This window comes from Athene cunicularia (assembly GCF_003259725.1).
Source record: "Athene cunicularia isolate RWA chromosome 1 unlocalized genomic scaffold, athCun1 chr1_part1, whole genome shotgun sequence".
NCBI lineage: Eukaryota > Metazoa > Chordata > Aves > Strigiformes > Strigidae > Athene > Athene cunicularia.
In genome coordinates, this window is record NW_020799091.1 from 9936138 (window position 1) to 9948401 (window position 12264).

Consider the following 12264-nt stretch of genomic DNA (forward strand, 5'->3'; position numbering starts at 1 on the left):
GATGGTCTTGATTTAATAATGCTTGAAGGAATTATATAAATCCTACTTAGCTTGTCATCTGAACCTGTCATTTTCTCCAGAGGATCTTTTCTGCTTTTTACTTTTTTATGAGCTTATTTATCACTCCATTATGACATCTATTTAATCTTTATCCTTCTCTGAAATTTAAAAGCAGCTATGCAAGTTTGTGTACTATCATATCTTATCTGGCTTTATTTGTGAATGAAGCCTAAAATACATCCCTACAATGCAAACTGAAAACTGAAGAGCATCTTAGCTGTGCTATAGCAGTGTGCTTCCCTCTCCAACTTGACCTGTATCTCCCACAACGCTATTCAAGTAATAAGCACCAGTGACTGGTCATAATGGATGTGTCTGGTTTTGACTGCTGCATCTAGCTCGAAGTGGATTTGGGGGAGACAGATAACAGCACAATAGCCAAGGGCTAATTTGAACAATGCACCCACCTAACCATGGTGGTGGCTCAATGTCCAACTCAAGCCAAATCTGGAAGAAACTAACACCTGTAGTCAGTATGTAAATATGACTAAGTCAGCTATCTTACTCCATAAATAGTGGACAGCCCGGGGCCCATTAAGCTCTCCTGCACAGCAGCACCTGCATGCCAGGATCTCCCCTTGAGTGGGGACACCTCTTGAGATTAGTCCTTCAGGTTGGGAGATTCCTTGATGCAACAGATTCTTGGTAAGTGATTAACAGCATGCTAAACTTTGACATCTTAGCTAAGTGATATAAAGGATTGATTGTACACATATATAACTCTTCAACATAAACCACTGAGCAAGTCTGGAACTAAGCCTGGATCAAGCCACACCTAGGTTCCTCTCTGAGAAGGAGTTTAGAACATGAGGGGGTCCACTCTGCACCTCATGACTCTACAGGAAGGTCTCCCTAACAGTTTTGTCGACTCTGTGCTCTATGCAGTAAATATCAAGTGAACCCTACCATTGAATCTTGTTAAATGATTTGCGTTTACTATCAAATTTTCTTAAATTGCTGGTTTATATCTATAAACATATTGCTACTTCTCTCTTACGAGTGAAGTGTGTCACTCCATCCATGACATCTGTCACTAATATTTTAAAATATTTGTCCTGTCAGAATCATTGAAGTGTTATATGCTTTGCTGTCTTCTACATTAGCATGCAATTTTATCTGGCAAAAGAATATGCCAACAGAAAATTAGGTTCCTAATTAGTCAGACAGTTCCAGCCACACTCTTTAGTTTTACTTCCCACCCCCCACCCTACTTCATTTGGAACTGTAGCCTACAGATTATATAATATTATCTGCTAACATGTCTCCATAATTTATGCTACTCTCAAAATTTCTAAAATATAAGTGATAAAAAAAAATATGAGTTAGAAACACAAAAAAGTGTTGCTGGAGAGTATATTTCACAGCAATAATACATAAAGATATAATACATACTCTTTCTGGTTCATGAGTTAAATATTAAATTTCCCAAAGCTGCAATGACACTTAAACTTTTATGCCAGCCAAGAAGCAAACCCACATCAAATTTAAATAATCTTAAAATATGTAGTAATGATCAGAAAATAAGTAATGATGATCAAAAAGTACTCATCTATATCTGCTACTTTATAGGCTGGAGCCAAACAATTCATAAACTTTAATCTGTTTCAATGCAAATGGTTTAAAATTTTAAAAAGGCTTCCAAAAAGGTCTTCTGACTTGTATCCAAAAAGCTTTTCCACCCATATGTTGCTTTAGCTTCTAATTGACAAAGTATACAGATACTGCAAGGTCCTGCATGGGGCTGAACAAACTCTGTAACTGCACAAGTGAAAAAATAAATTAAGGAGCCTACAAAGGTTTACAACTCTAAATATATAGTTTCTCCATCCTGGGATAACGAACACTGAAAACAGCCATGAACGCTCCTGGACCAAGACAGTTAAGCAACGACAGGACCCCAACATAGAAAGCCTAGCAATAAAAAGGGTTTTGCAATTCACATCTTACATTTTGTTGACACAAATAACCATTCTATTCTGAAAAAAATCAATCCATCCAAAACAAAAGGGAGGGAAGACGTCGATCATTGTATCTGCTTTTCTTCGAAGAACAGAAAGTTTCATACACTTCCATATGACATGAGAGCAGAGTACCTTGACAGCTAAACTACTCATCACTTTTTCTGTGAAACACTCAAACAGCTCAAGTACAGGACAAGTTGAATACACAACAAAAACAAGTTGAAGAATACACAACATGCCACTTCCTACTATAATCTTCTTCTTTCAGATGCTTTTGCCATTATGACATTTTTCCTTTCCACCTCTCCCATTTTCTTTAGGATTTTTTTTTCCTGCTGCTCTTGATAGATCAATATGATTTTATGTCACAATGTTTATTAGGGAACCACTACTAACACTTGCAGAAGTGTTCAACAGTGGATCATTAGGGTTCTTTCAAATCCAGGAAAACATGCATTATTCATAAAAAATTTTTTGTTTAGAACACTATTCTTGAGTGAATATTCAAGAAGATTACTGAGCTTAAAAGTCCTTTGACAAAATCATAGAAAAAGAAACATCTGAATGTTGCGAGCATCAGGTATAGGATGCTGCCTGAAAAAAAATTATACTCAGGAGTCTTGCTTGTGTTAGTAAGATTCACCATAAATATAGGAAGTATTAAAGACAAAATATGCACAAATACTTCTCCAGTGTAAAAGGAAGTTTCTCCATACTCGGGAAGTGCAGGACATTGGTAAGGAATATTTAACGTGATAAAGAGATAATATCAAGTTGCCTGAGATTTCATCATCGTTCTGCTAAATACCATGATAATTTTTCAGTTTCTGATACATTTTTTTTAATCTGCTACATCTAAAAACATTCTCAGTTTCTACACATTTGCCCATAACATTTTTCCTCCTTTTTTACATCAATCGTCTCCAGAAGACATCCAAACCAAGTGATTTTGCACAGTAGCTATTAACAAATCTCTTGCTGACACGACATTTAAAGTCCATATTTACCACATACATTTAGGAGAAGGTCATCTCCACAGTCATCAAATCCAGTCACCCACATTTATTTGTCCAAATGCAAAACGTCATCTGAGAACTCCGACCTTTTGTATTTTGAAGACACAACCCTTTGCATCATCTCAAAAGAACACCAATAAAATTGATACACCCCAGTCTAGAGATGTCCCCAGCAGATTTAGATGATGTCACGTTACCTGCTAAATGTCTGTTTCTGACAAAACCACTCCAGTTTTAAAGACAACAGAAGAGTGCCATTGGGTTTCACTAATTTCTTTAAAGGATAACATGAATCTGGCAAAAGGATTTTTGACAATGAGAGGCTTTTATCTCAAAGCCACAGGCCTAACAAGCTCATCTGCATCACTTTGAAAATCCAAATAATGACACTTTAAAATTATAATCCACTTAGTTTTCTCGTTCTGAAATCTCCTCGATTTGGTTAGCTTCTGCTAATGTGATTCCAGAGCCTGTCTTTTGGTATACAAATACCACCCTACTTTCTACTGCAAAGCTGTGATATCCAAGTTCAAAAGCAGTTTCAATAGACATCTTCAAGTAATAGGCTAAAATGTCAGAAAGCTTATTTTCCGAACCTGAAAGTAATGTTGGAAACTAACATTTTCTCTTTGTTAGGCTAATCAGTCTGCAGCACTCAATGGGGGAAAAAAAAAAAACATACTCAATTGTACAAACCATGCTAACTTAGCATGTGTAACAGAGAAGAAAAAGTATCTTTCTTGTTTAAATGTTATGTATCTATTTCACCCTCTTTCCCCCTGAAGCTTGTATTAAAATATAATTTCCACATTTGGATTTGGTTTTTATACCTCGAATGAGAAAGCAAACCAGACTTTCACTGCAAAATATTCATTAAGTGTAACTGCTATTATATAATCATAACATTATGCAAAGCTATTACCTGCACAGGGTAATGCTACAGACATATCCAAGCCTGAAGGCTTTGGTTTTACATTCTTCTGAAAAGTACGTTCAAGAGATTTAACTACATTCTGAGCATACTCAGGGGCACAGTCTGAAGTTACTTTTTAATTCAGTAACACAAATCTCACATTAATTATAAAAACTAACCTAGTCACCTTCAGAATATGAAAGAGGCTCTCAAATGTAGTTCTTACAAAATAATGTTACATGTTCTGTGAAAGATACATTCACTCCACTATAGCACCTGCAGCTCCTGTATTCAATAAGTTGTGTTGGTACTCTTTTCTCTTCTGTGGCCTGAACACCAGCCGTGTGATTTGTCAGTTAGCATCATCTGGCACAGCGAACCCACAGCCAGAGAGAAGCTAAAGCACGGAGGGAAACAAGCACCTGCAGATTCTCCCATCCCCAGCAGAGCCCTCTACTCAAAAAGGTCCACTGAGGGATGAATAGAGATTTTCCCCATCTCCTCATCAACGTACTATTGCCTTCTGAACCAAAATCTTCACTTCAAAGATTAAAACAAACCCAAATATGTGAAATGGTCAGTTGTATCCACTTAAGAGTCCTGTGTTTCCATTGCTACTACTGCTGCACAACCTATATTGACGCCACTGGTCAATACAATATTCACAAGGTCACCCTGATGATCTTAACTTCCAAGTGCTGAAATCCCAAACTGACTCTTACCCCTATGAATGACAAACACCAGATTGATAATACTGAGCTCTCAGTTGCTGTTTGCTAACTCGGTATTAAGGGATCACTGCGTACCCCTGCTGCCAACTCCTGTCAGCACACAGCGATGATTGACACCTGGCTGCCAAGACACAATTTGCAGCAGGTACCTCATACCTACCAGCACTGACCACATTTTTACAGACAATTCAAACAGGGAGCAAAGAAAAGAATAGCACAAGCAATAGACTGCAGCAGCTTTTAATCCTGTTACAAGTATCACTCAGAGTTTAAGATGTATTAAGATTAAACAGACTTTTTGATAGCATAACCTTATTTCTGCTGTAGTAGTTGTAGCAACAAATTAACAACTTGCCAAGACTTTACCAAAATGACAAAACGGTTCAAATTTGACATCAAATAAGAATTTGGCAGATATGAACAGCTTAGCCATATCAATATCATCAACTCACCATATTATTTTTATTTTAATGAAAATATCTCAAAATAGTTTTATAGCACCAGCTGATGAGATGTTTAACTAGCTCTTAGTATTACATGAGTACTAGATTCTAGGCACTGCCTTGGTTTCTTTGAGATTCTGTATTTCAGTTAGAAATAGGGTACCCTTCCTCCTTTGTGTTACTACAGACATGTCAGTAAAATTAAGGTTCTTAAAGTCTATTATCCAGGGATCAACTATAGCCAAAGCTATAGTCCAAATTACTCCCAATACTGCTGATCTTCTTACTACACAGGGACAGCTAATCAGTCTTAAACTAATGACAGATTTTAAACAAAACCCATGCTCATATATTCACTATCTAAAAGAGAAGTACACTCTCTCAACATCAAGAACAAAATCCTACTAGCAATCTGCTGAATCACTGCACCTCCTCGAATCACGTTTCCCATAGTGAACAGGACTTTAGACCCCCCTGTTTAATTAGTCTCACTAATTTTAATAGAGTAACTGAAGAACTACGGTCATAAATCAAGTGATGACAAGTGCTAAGCTAAAAAAAAAAAAAAATAAAATTAAAAAAAATCAATACAGAAAAATACTTTTATAACAACAGGATGAAAATAAATCAGTGTTAGAATATTATCCCTGTAGTCAATTATTTGGTTCAAAGCAACCAGAACATATGTTTCTATACTGAGCAACACATTATGAACTGCCAATTATTTTCTGCCTACATTAGCCCCTCCCCTGTTACTAAAACCAAAATCAATTAAGTATCTTTGAAAATAAATCTACCTGACTGTCATAGCTAAGGTTGACTGGTTTATACTGTGTCTTATAGAGAATATATTCCTCTACTCAAATTGCTGATCATTAAATACTCCCAGCAGGAAACACCATTTTACACAGAATAACAGTGGTAGAGAAATCACACTGAGGGCAATTTTTCTCTCATCACGTTCTGCTTAAATTGACTTAACTAACCAGCCCAAAAAACAGAATTTCGTTTGCTGGACCTGTTCATAATATTCAGTAATCTGTCAGATCTCAGATGAGTACAGTGTGAATTAGCATAAAGAATGTCTGAAATCAAGGAAAAGGAAAAAAGAGGCCTCATAACTCTTTACAGCCAATTTACTGCATAAAATAAACCAACCATAATTTACTTTTCTGATGAAATTAAGATCTTAAGTTTTCTGTTTATAATGTAATGTTCAGATATCTTCACAGAGATAAGTGTTATCTGCAAGAAATTCCAGAATAAAATCTAAAATCGAGTCTCTAACATTAAGATCAAGATTAGGGAAATCCATTTTGAGTGCCTACAGTCAGAGAGAGCAGACTAAGGAGGCAATCTAATTCGATAGTGAGGTTTCTTCTCCTTATCAGAACTATTCAACCACATGGATATAAGAACAACAGTAATTAAGACACAGAGTAACAGGTTATCACAAATCAGTAACTGACTATGTGAATGTGCTTAATCCATTGTAACGCGAATTGAAACACATTAGTTTACACCTAGAAAGAATTTTAAATGCGTTTCACTTTACATTTGCAAGATATCACAAACACACATATAGATACCTCATAGTTCAGTCTATGATGGTAATTTACTGAGCTCTAATAACTAGTTATCAAATCTATCACCAAGAATTGTATGAAATATTAACTATTTAGAGTGGAAATGTGTGTCTCACTTTCCTTCATGCATCTTTTTTATTTCATGATTAAACGACTTTATTTCATTCTGATTATTGAAATCCATAATTTTTTTCTTCAAATCTTCTCTATGATGCATGCAGCTACAGCATAAGAATGCACAGCAAACACTATGTATGTTCAAATTATTCCTGAGAGGCACAGACATATTAGTATCATTCTACTCATTAATATCATTAATCTCTAGATTTTTACTTTATTATCATTTTAATTTGTAAAGGTAGCCAAATTATTTTAACGATACATATAACATACAAACACAAAGTATATCCAACCATAAGGAATAAAAACATTTAATTAGTTTGTAAACACCAGTAACAAAGTGAAAAAAAAAAAAAAAAAAAAAAAAACAAGACACTTCATTTGCCTTGAAGAGTAACCAAAATTATGACCAGGTAAGAAACTGAGACAGCCTATATAGAAATATATGTAATAACTGTATAAAGCTAAAATCTAATAATATCGAGCAAGGTTTTTATTATTTAAAGGTACAACTCAAATGAACCCTATGTTATATGCTCTTGCATAAAAGAAGGAAAAAAGTTTGGAGTTCTTACTTATTTCATTTGTAACAAACAGGGATACAATCAAGCACAACACTCTGGGCAGTTCTTTAAAGGTTTACATTGGAAGTCAATGCTACTACTGCTGATGTAAATTTAAGGAGCTGTCTAATGTAGGATCTAATGTGCCAGAAAATAACCAACATACATCAATTCCCTACCTATAGTTCGTTAGACTACCACTACGAAATAGCAAGCCTTCCACACTTTCCTGAGGCTCAAAGGACTCTCATTTGGGATTTACTGGCTGCAAATACACACCCACATGCTACGCAGTACATGAGCAACAAATCTAATACAGCTGGGATGTATATCAGACCCACTGTATATAACTTGCATTTACACACTTGCAGTATGTATAGTCTGTCTGGGACAGACTGCACTATTAAAGAGCAAGAAGCTTAGTATAGCGCATTTTATTAGATTCACTGAGCATGGGGTTTTTGCCCAAGACCTGTAGGCATCAAACAATCCCAAACAAATGGCTGTTTTCCTATGACAGAACTTCCAAATGATAAAATCAAAGATGTCTAGATACACTCAGATATTTGGTAGCCAAACCTCTGCACTGGTCAGTTCACAGTTTGAGAAACAGCTAAGAACAGTTTGAGAAATGGAAATTCAGTCACTAGATCCACATATCCTGTGTGAGAAAACACACTTTTGTAACATAACAGCAGTTGTGTCATCAACTTCTGCCTTATCTGAAAAGATACATTAATGCTTTTCATATCAGCATGGGAGATCAGTGCTTCAACAAGAACAACTAAATAACAACAGGAGTAAAACTGCCTGTATCCCATATTCAGGTATTTTGAAGAGTCAGTAAAAGCACTTACCACACCAATTCCTTCAAAAGCAAATATTGCAGTCCCAAAAAACAGAGGGTATTTCTTCCAGCCAACCACAGGAGGCAGTTTTTGAGGATCTATGATATCCTGAAGAAAACAAAGCAAAACAGTGCTATGTAATGCACATTAGCTGTTCCCACAATTTTGATTGATGCATTATGCTACAGGAAAGAACTCACTACATGTTAGTGGTATATATGTTGCTATTTACAATTCCTGTTTTTCCTCACAAACTTAGTCCTTTATACGCATTTATAGTCGCCTTATAACCCACACATAGACACTTGCAGATATACCTATTCTGGTTTCATATTACTGACAGTAGAAATTTTCACATTTAAAGTATCACACTGGTGTATATGAGGGAGCATCAATTAAAAAGCTCACACCTCAAGCTTAATCTTCTGCAAACTCATTCTTGGAGTACTGCATTTTCTTATCTACTTTCATACTGCACAGATATTCTTCATAACCATAAGGGACAGTAAAAGAAAATCTTTTCAAGACAAGCTGAGTTCCTACAGAACAATTAATTACTCTCTACCTCCTCCAATCTATTTATGTAACTTCTGTCTCCTTGCTCAGCCAATACCTCTCGCTGGCTCTTCTGCCTTCTTCCCCATTCTCTGCTTCCCACTCATTTCATAACACTCATGTGAAAGCTTTCTCAAACAGGAGTGGTGCTCACCACTTATCCACTGTGTATGCAGCAGTGTCTATGTCTTAACACTTTTCAAAAATCGTAAGAAAGAAAAATGAACAGGTTTCTAGAGCTAATTTTTTCTCAGCCATCAGTTTAATTTGTTCCATTATGAAATGTCTCCAAGTATGAAAAACAGCAGTAACACAGAAAATGCAGTATCTATGCAACTTCTCAGAAGCTGGAAGTCTGCAATGTGTATTCTTAAAGGGTCTTAAATTTTTCCTGATTGTACTGGAGAAACACAAGAAATAAACGTTACTGCTGAAAGAGTTCTGTTGCAATAAAAAGACTGGCCACAAATTAAAATCTTGCCAGTTCTGTGTGCAACCCATAAAAATTCACATATTCTTCCACTCAAGGACTCCAAGTCATTACAATACATGTTTTTATTATATTATGTGGAGCAATATTATCTTTCTTTCAAAAATACTGTAGGAGCCTGTTTAAAGGATTTCTCAAGTATTAAGGCACCTCCCTAAATCAAGATGCATCAATAAAATACAAGATAATTCTGCCTTTCAGAAACTGTCAGTCAGTATATATTTATCAGACACCAACTGCCACATCAACAAATGCAACTTGCCACAAAAAGACAACAATAATTTTTTTTTATACTCACTCTAACAATATACTGGTAAATGATCACCAAGCTGACAGCCATAGACAGATTGGCAAGCAATGAAAACAAGGACAGGCTCTTAAGGTCACGAATAAAGACTAGAAGGATCATGAATGGCAGGAAACACAGCATGTATATTCGTAAATCAGTACTCTCTTTCTCAGAAGAACTGCCAGCAGCACTAACGTTTATTGGAGCAGTCTTGTTTTCCAAGAATCCTTCATGGACCTGTAAAAAAAAAAAAAAAAAAAAAAACAACAAAAAACACACCACATAGAATGTGTTAAACAGTGGTAGCACTGAATCTCTGTATATGGTCACATTGCTATTTTGCTATATTGGAATTTGTTCCTCTGCTTTACCTGTGGAGTGTCAGGCGTTGCAGGACCCCGGTACTCTCAGTGCAGAGGGGAGGGCAACGCACTTTTAGCAAGTGTTGCATCCTTAAGACAAACGATGAAATCAGGACCCGAAAGATCTAAAAGCATCTTTATCCCACCACTGACTAGAGAAGAAATCCACATGAGCAGTTTAGGTAAGATTCCTTTCAGAAAGGGAGTATGGCAAAATGAATGCAAGCAAGATGGATCTAAGCCTAAATAATAGAGTTTGAGTTCAGTGCCTAATAAACTTATGCCTTTGTTATGTGTATCATAGCAGCATACATACAAAATAATGTTAGAATGAATATGAACCTGCCTGTATTTCTCCTAATTGCAAATTATTCTATTTTTCACTTTTCACTCTTTTATTGGTCAACATTAATTCAACCCTAAAAACCAAGAGCTCTGAGAGAGTTGGAAGTCTTTTCTCCATTAAACTGATACAAATCAATGCCTATAGATAAACAGTAGTATATCAACGTGAAAATGCTTTGGGCTTTTTGTATATAACAATAGCTGCCTATGGTGCAATTCAGAAGATGGAGTTTGGCACTAGTCACAACTCTCATTGATTCTTTTGAAAAATGTTAATGTGGCCATAACTGACAAAATTTGTTTTGTGGAAATACAGTCTTGAGCTATGTGCACATCACAATCACAACATAAAGAGCTGGTGATTATTCTGCTTGCTGCAAAATTGTAGCAGTTCAAATCCATTTGGTTTAAACCATGCCTCTCCCCTAGGAGTGTATCCTTCCCTTTTCCTTTCCATTGCATTCGCCATCTTACAAATCAGCGCACGACTGTGCTTAATCTGTTCATGCTGTGGAAAGCCTTTGGCTTGATGACTACAAAAAGATACTTAGGCAGTGGAAAAAAAAACACAGTTCCTTATCACACAGAGACAAAAAAAAATGGGAAATCAATATATAGCAAAACAACTGGAGACAATACTCTGACTCTTAAGTATGGTCAGACAACCAACCACTACAGCCACAGGCTTCATATAGAACTGAACTCACAGGAAGACTGTACAAGCCTACAATCCCAGGAAGTACACAAGTGTAGCAATTATTAAATATTGTTATCCATATCACATAGTTCGCAGGCATGGTCCAAGACTGATTAATTTATGGGCAATTCTTTCAATGTCAGTTATCTGAGCAAGGGAAATAATAAGAACATAGATCCTGCCTCAAAAATCTAAACACATGAAGCTGTTACAATAAAAGAGGCAAGTATTACCACTACAATATAAGTTTTTACGTAGCCATGGCAGCCCTAAGCAAACACCACAATTACCAGTACATAATGGCATCTATTTTATTTGTATATAGGTCACAGCAACTCAGGGCTATTCATTTTTTACTTTGAGTAAGAGGACTAAGTGGAGAAAAACATGACAGGCTGGAGATAGAGTAGGCAATCAAGGGAACATTGCGACTTTCATGAGGTAGAGGAAGTTCGTTGATAATGTTTTACATACACTTGGTTTTACAAGTCATTCAAATTGGTAAGTTTGCCAAAACTGAGACTTCATAAGTCTCGGAGAAAAAAAAATTTTGCACAATTCTCTTTATTTTCATTGTTTCAAACAATCCACTCAGGAAGACAGAATTAACTTAAAATTCTTCTCTGTAAAAAGCACTACACAGATTTTTTTCCACGAAGAAAAAGGGAAAGATAAAAGATACAATTCTGTGATTACATGTTTTCTAGAAATCTCACTTTAAATGACAACAGAGGACATCAGTCATTAAGGAAACACTGATGGCTTCCACCTTGAAGAATCTTAAGTGTCACTTACAAGACAGGGAACATCTGTTAGTTTTCATTAAGATAACATTTTTAGAAATCTATGAAGGAGAGCTCACTACATTTAGAACTGAATTCCAGTGAAGGCAAGCAGCTACAATAACTCCAGTCTGCCAAGCAATGTGTCAAACACTTAACCAAATTACTTCACTAATGCCACATGAGTAAAGCTCTCTGTAGAAGTTTCCTGCTTTCCCACCATAATTAAAATAGAAATACAAAACAAGTACTTTAACAGCCTTTCACTTTAAGAGTCTCACTTTAAGAGTCTCCTGTGTTCTACTTGCTTGCATGCATTCACAGGTAGCCAGAGCTGCTCTGCACACAAGGACAGATAAGAGGGTTTTCTAAGAATTACAGTGTGATTTGAGCATGTAAGTCCCATTGAAAAGCTCAGCTACAATAAATATTTAACCTCATGTGCCTTCAATTTATATGTGTCTGTAAGCCTAATGAACTATTTAAAAAAAAAAAAAAAAAAA

At 36.0% G+C, this 12264-nt stretch overlaps 1 protein-coding gene across 1 annotated transcript in view; it reads right to left on the reverse strand.

The window, feature by feature from the left end:
* SLC36A4 (solute carrier family 36 member 4) overlaps positions 1–12264 on the reverse strand; it is a 97794-nt gene that overhangs the window by 58152 nt on the left and 27378 nt on the right. The window contains exons 7-8 of the mRNA XM_026854229.1: positions 9585–9812; positions 8251–8349 (exon numbers count right to left, since the gene is read on the reverse strand). Coding sequence (XP_026710030.1) covers positions 8251–8349; positions 9585–9812 — 327 coding nt within the window. The remainder of the gene's footprint in view (positions 1–8250; positions 8350–9584; positions 9813–12264) is intronic.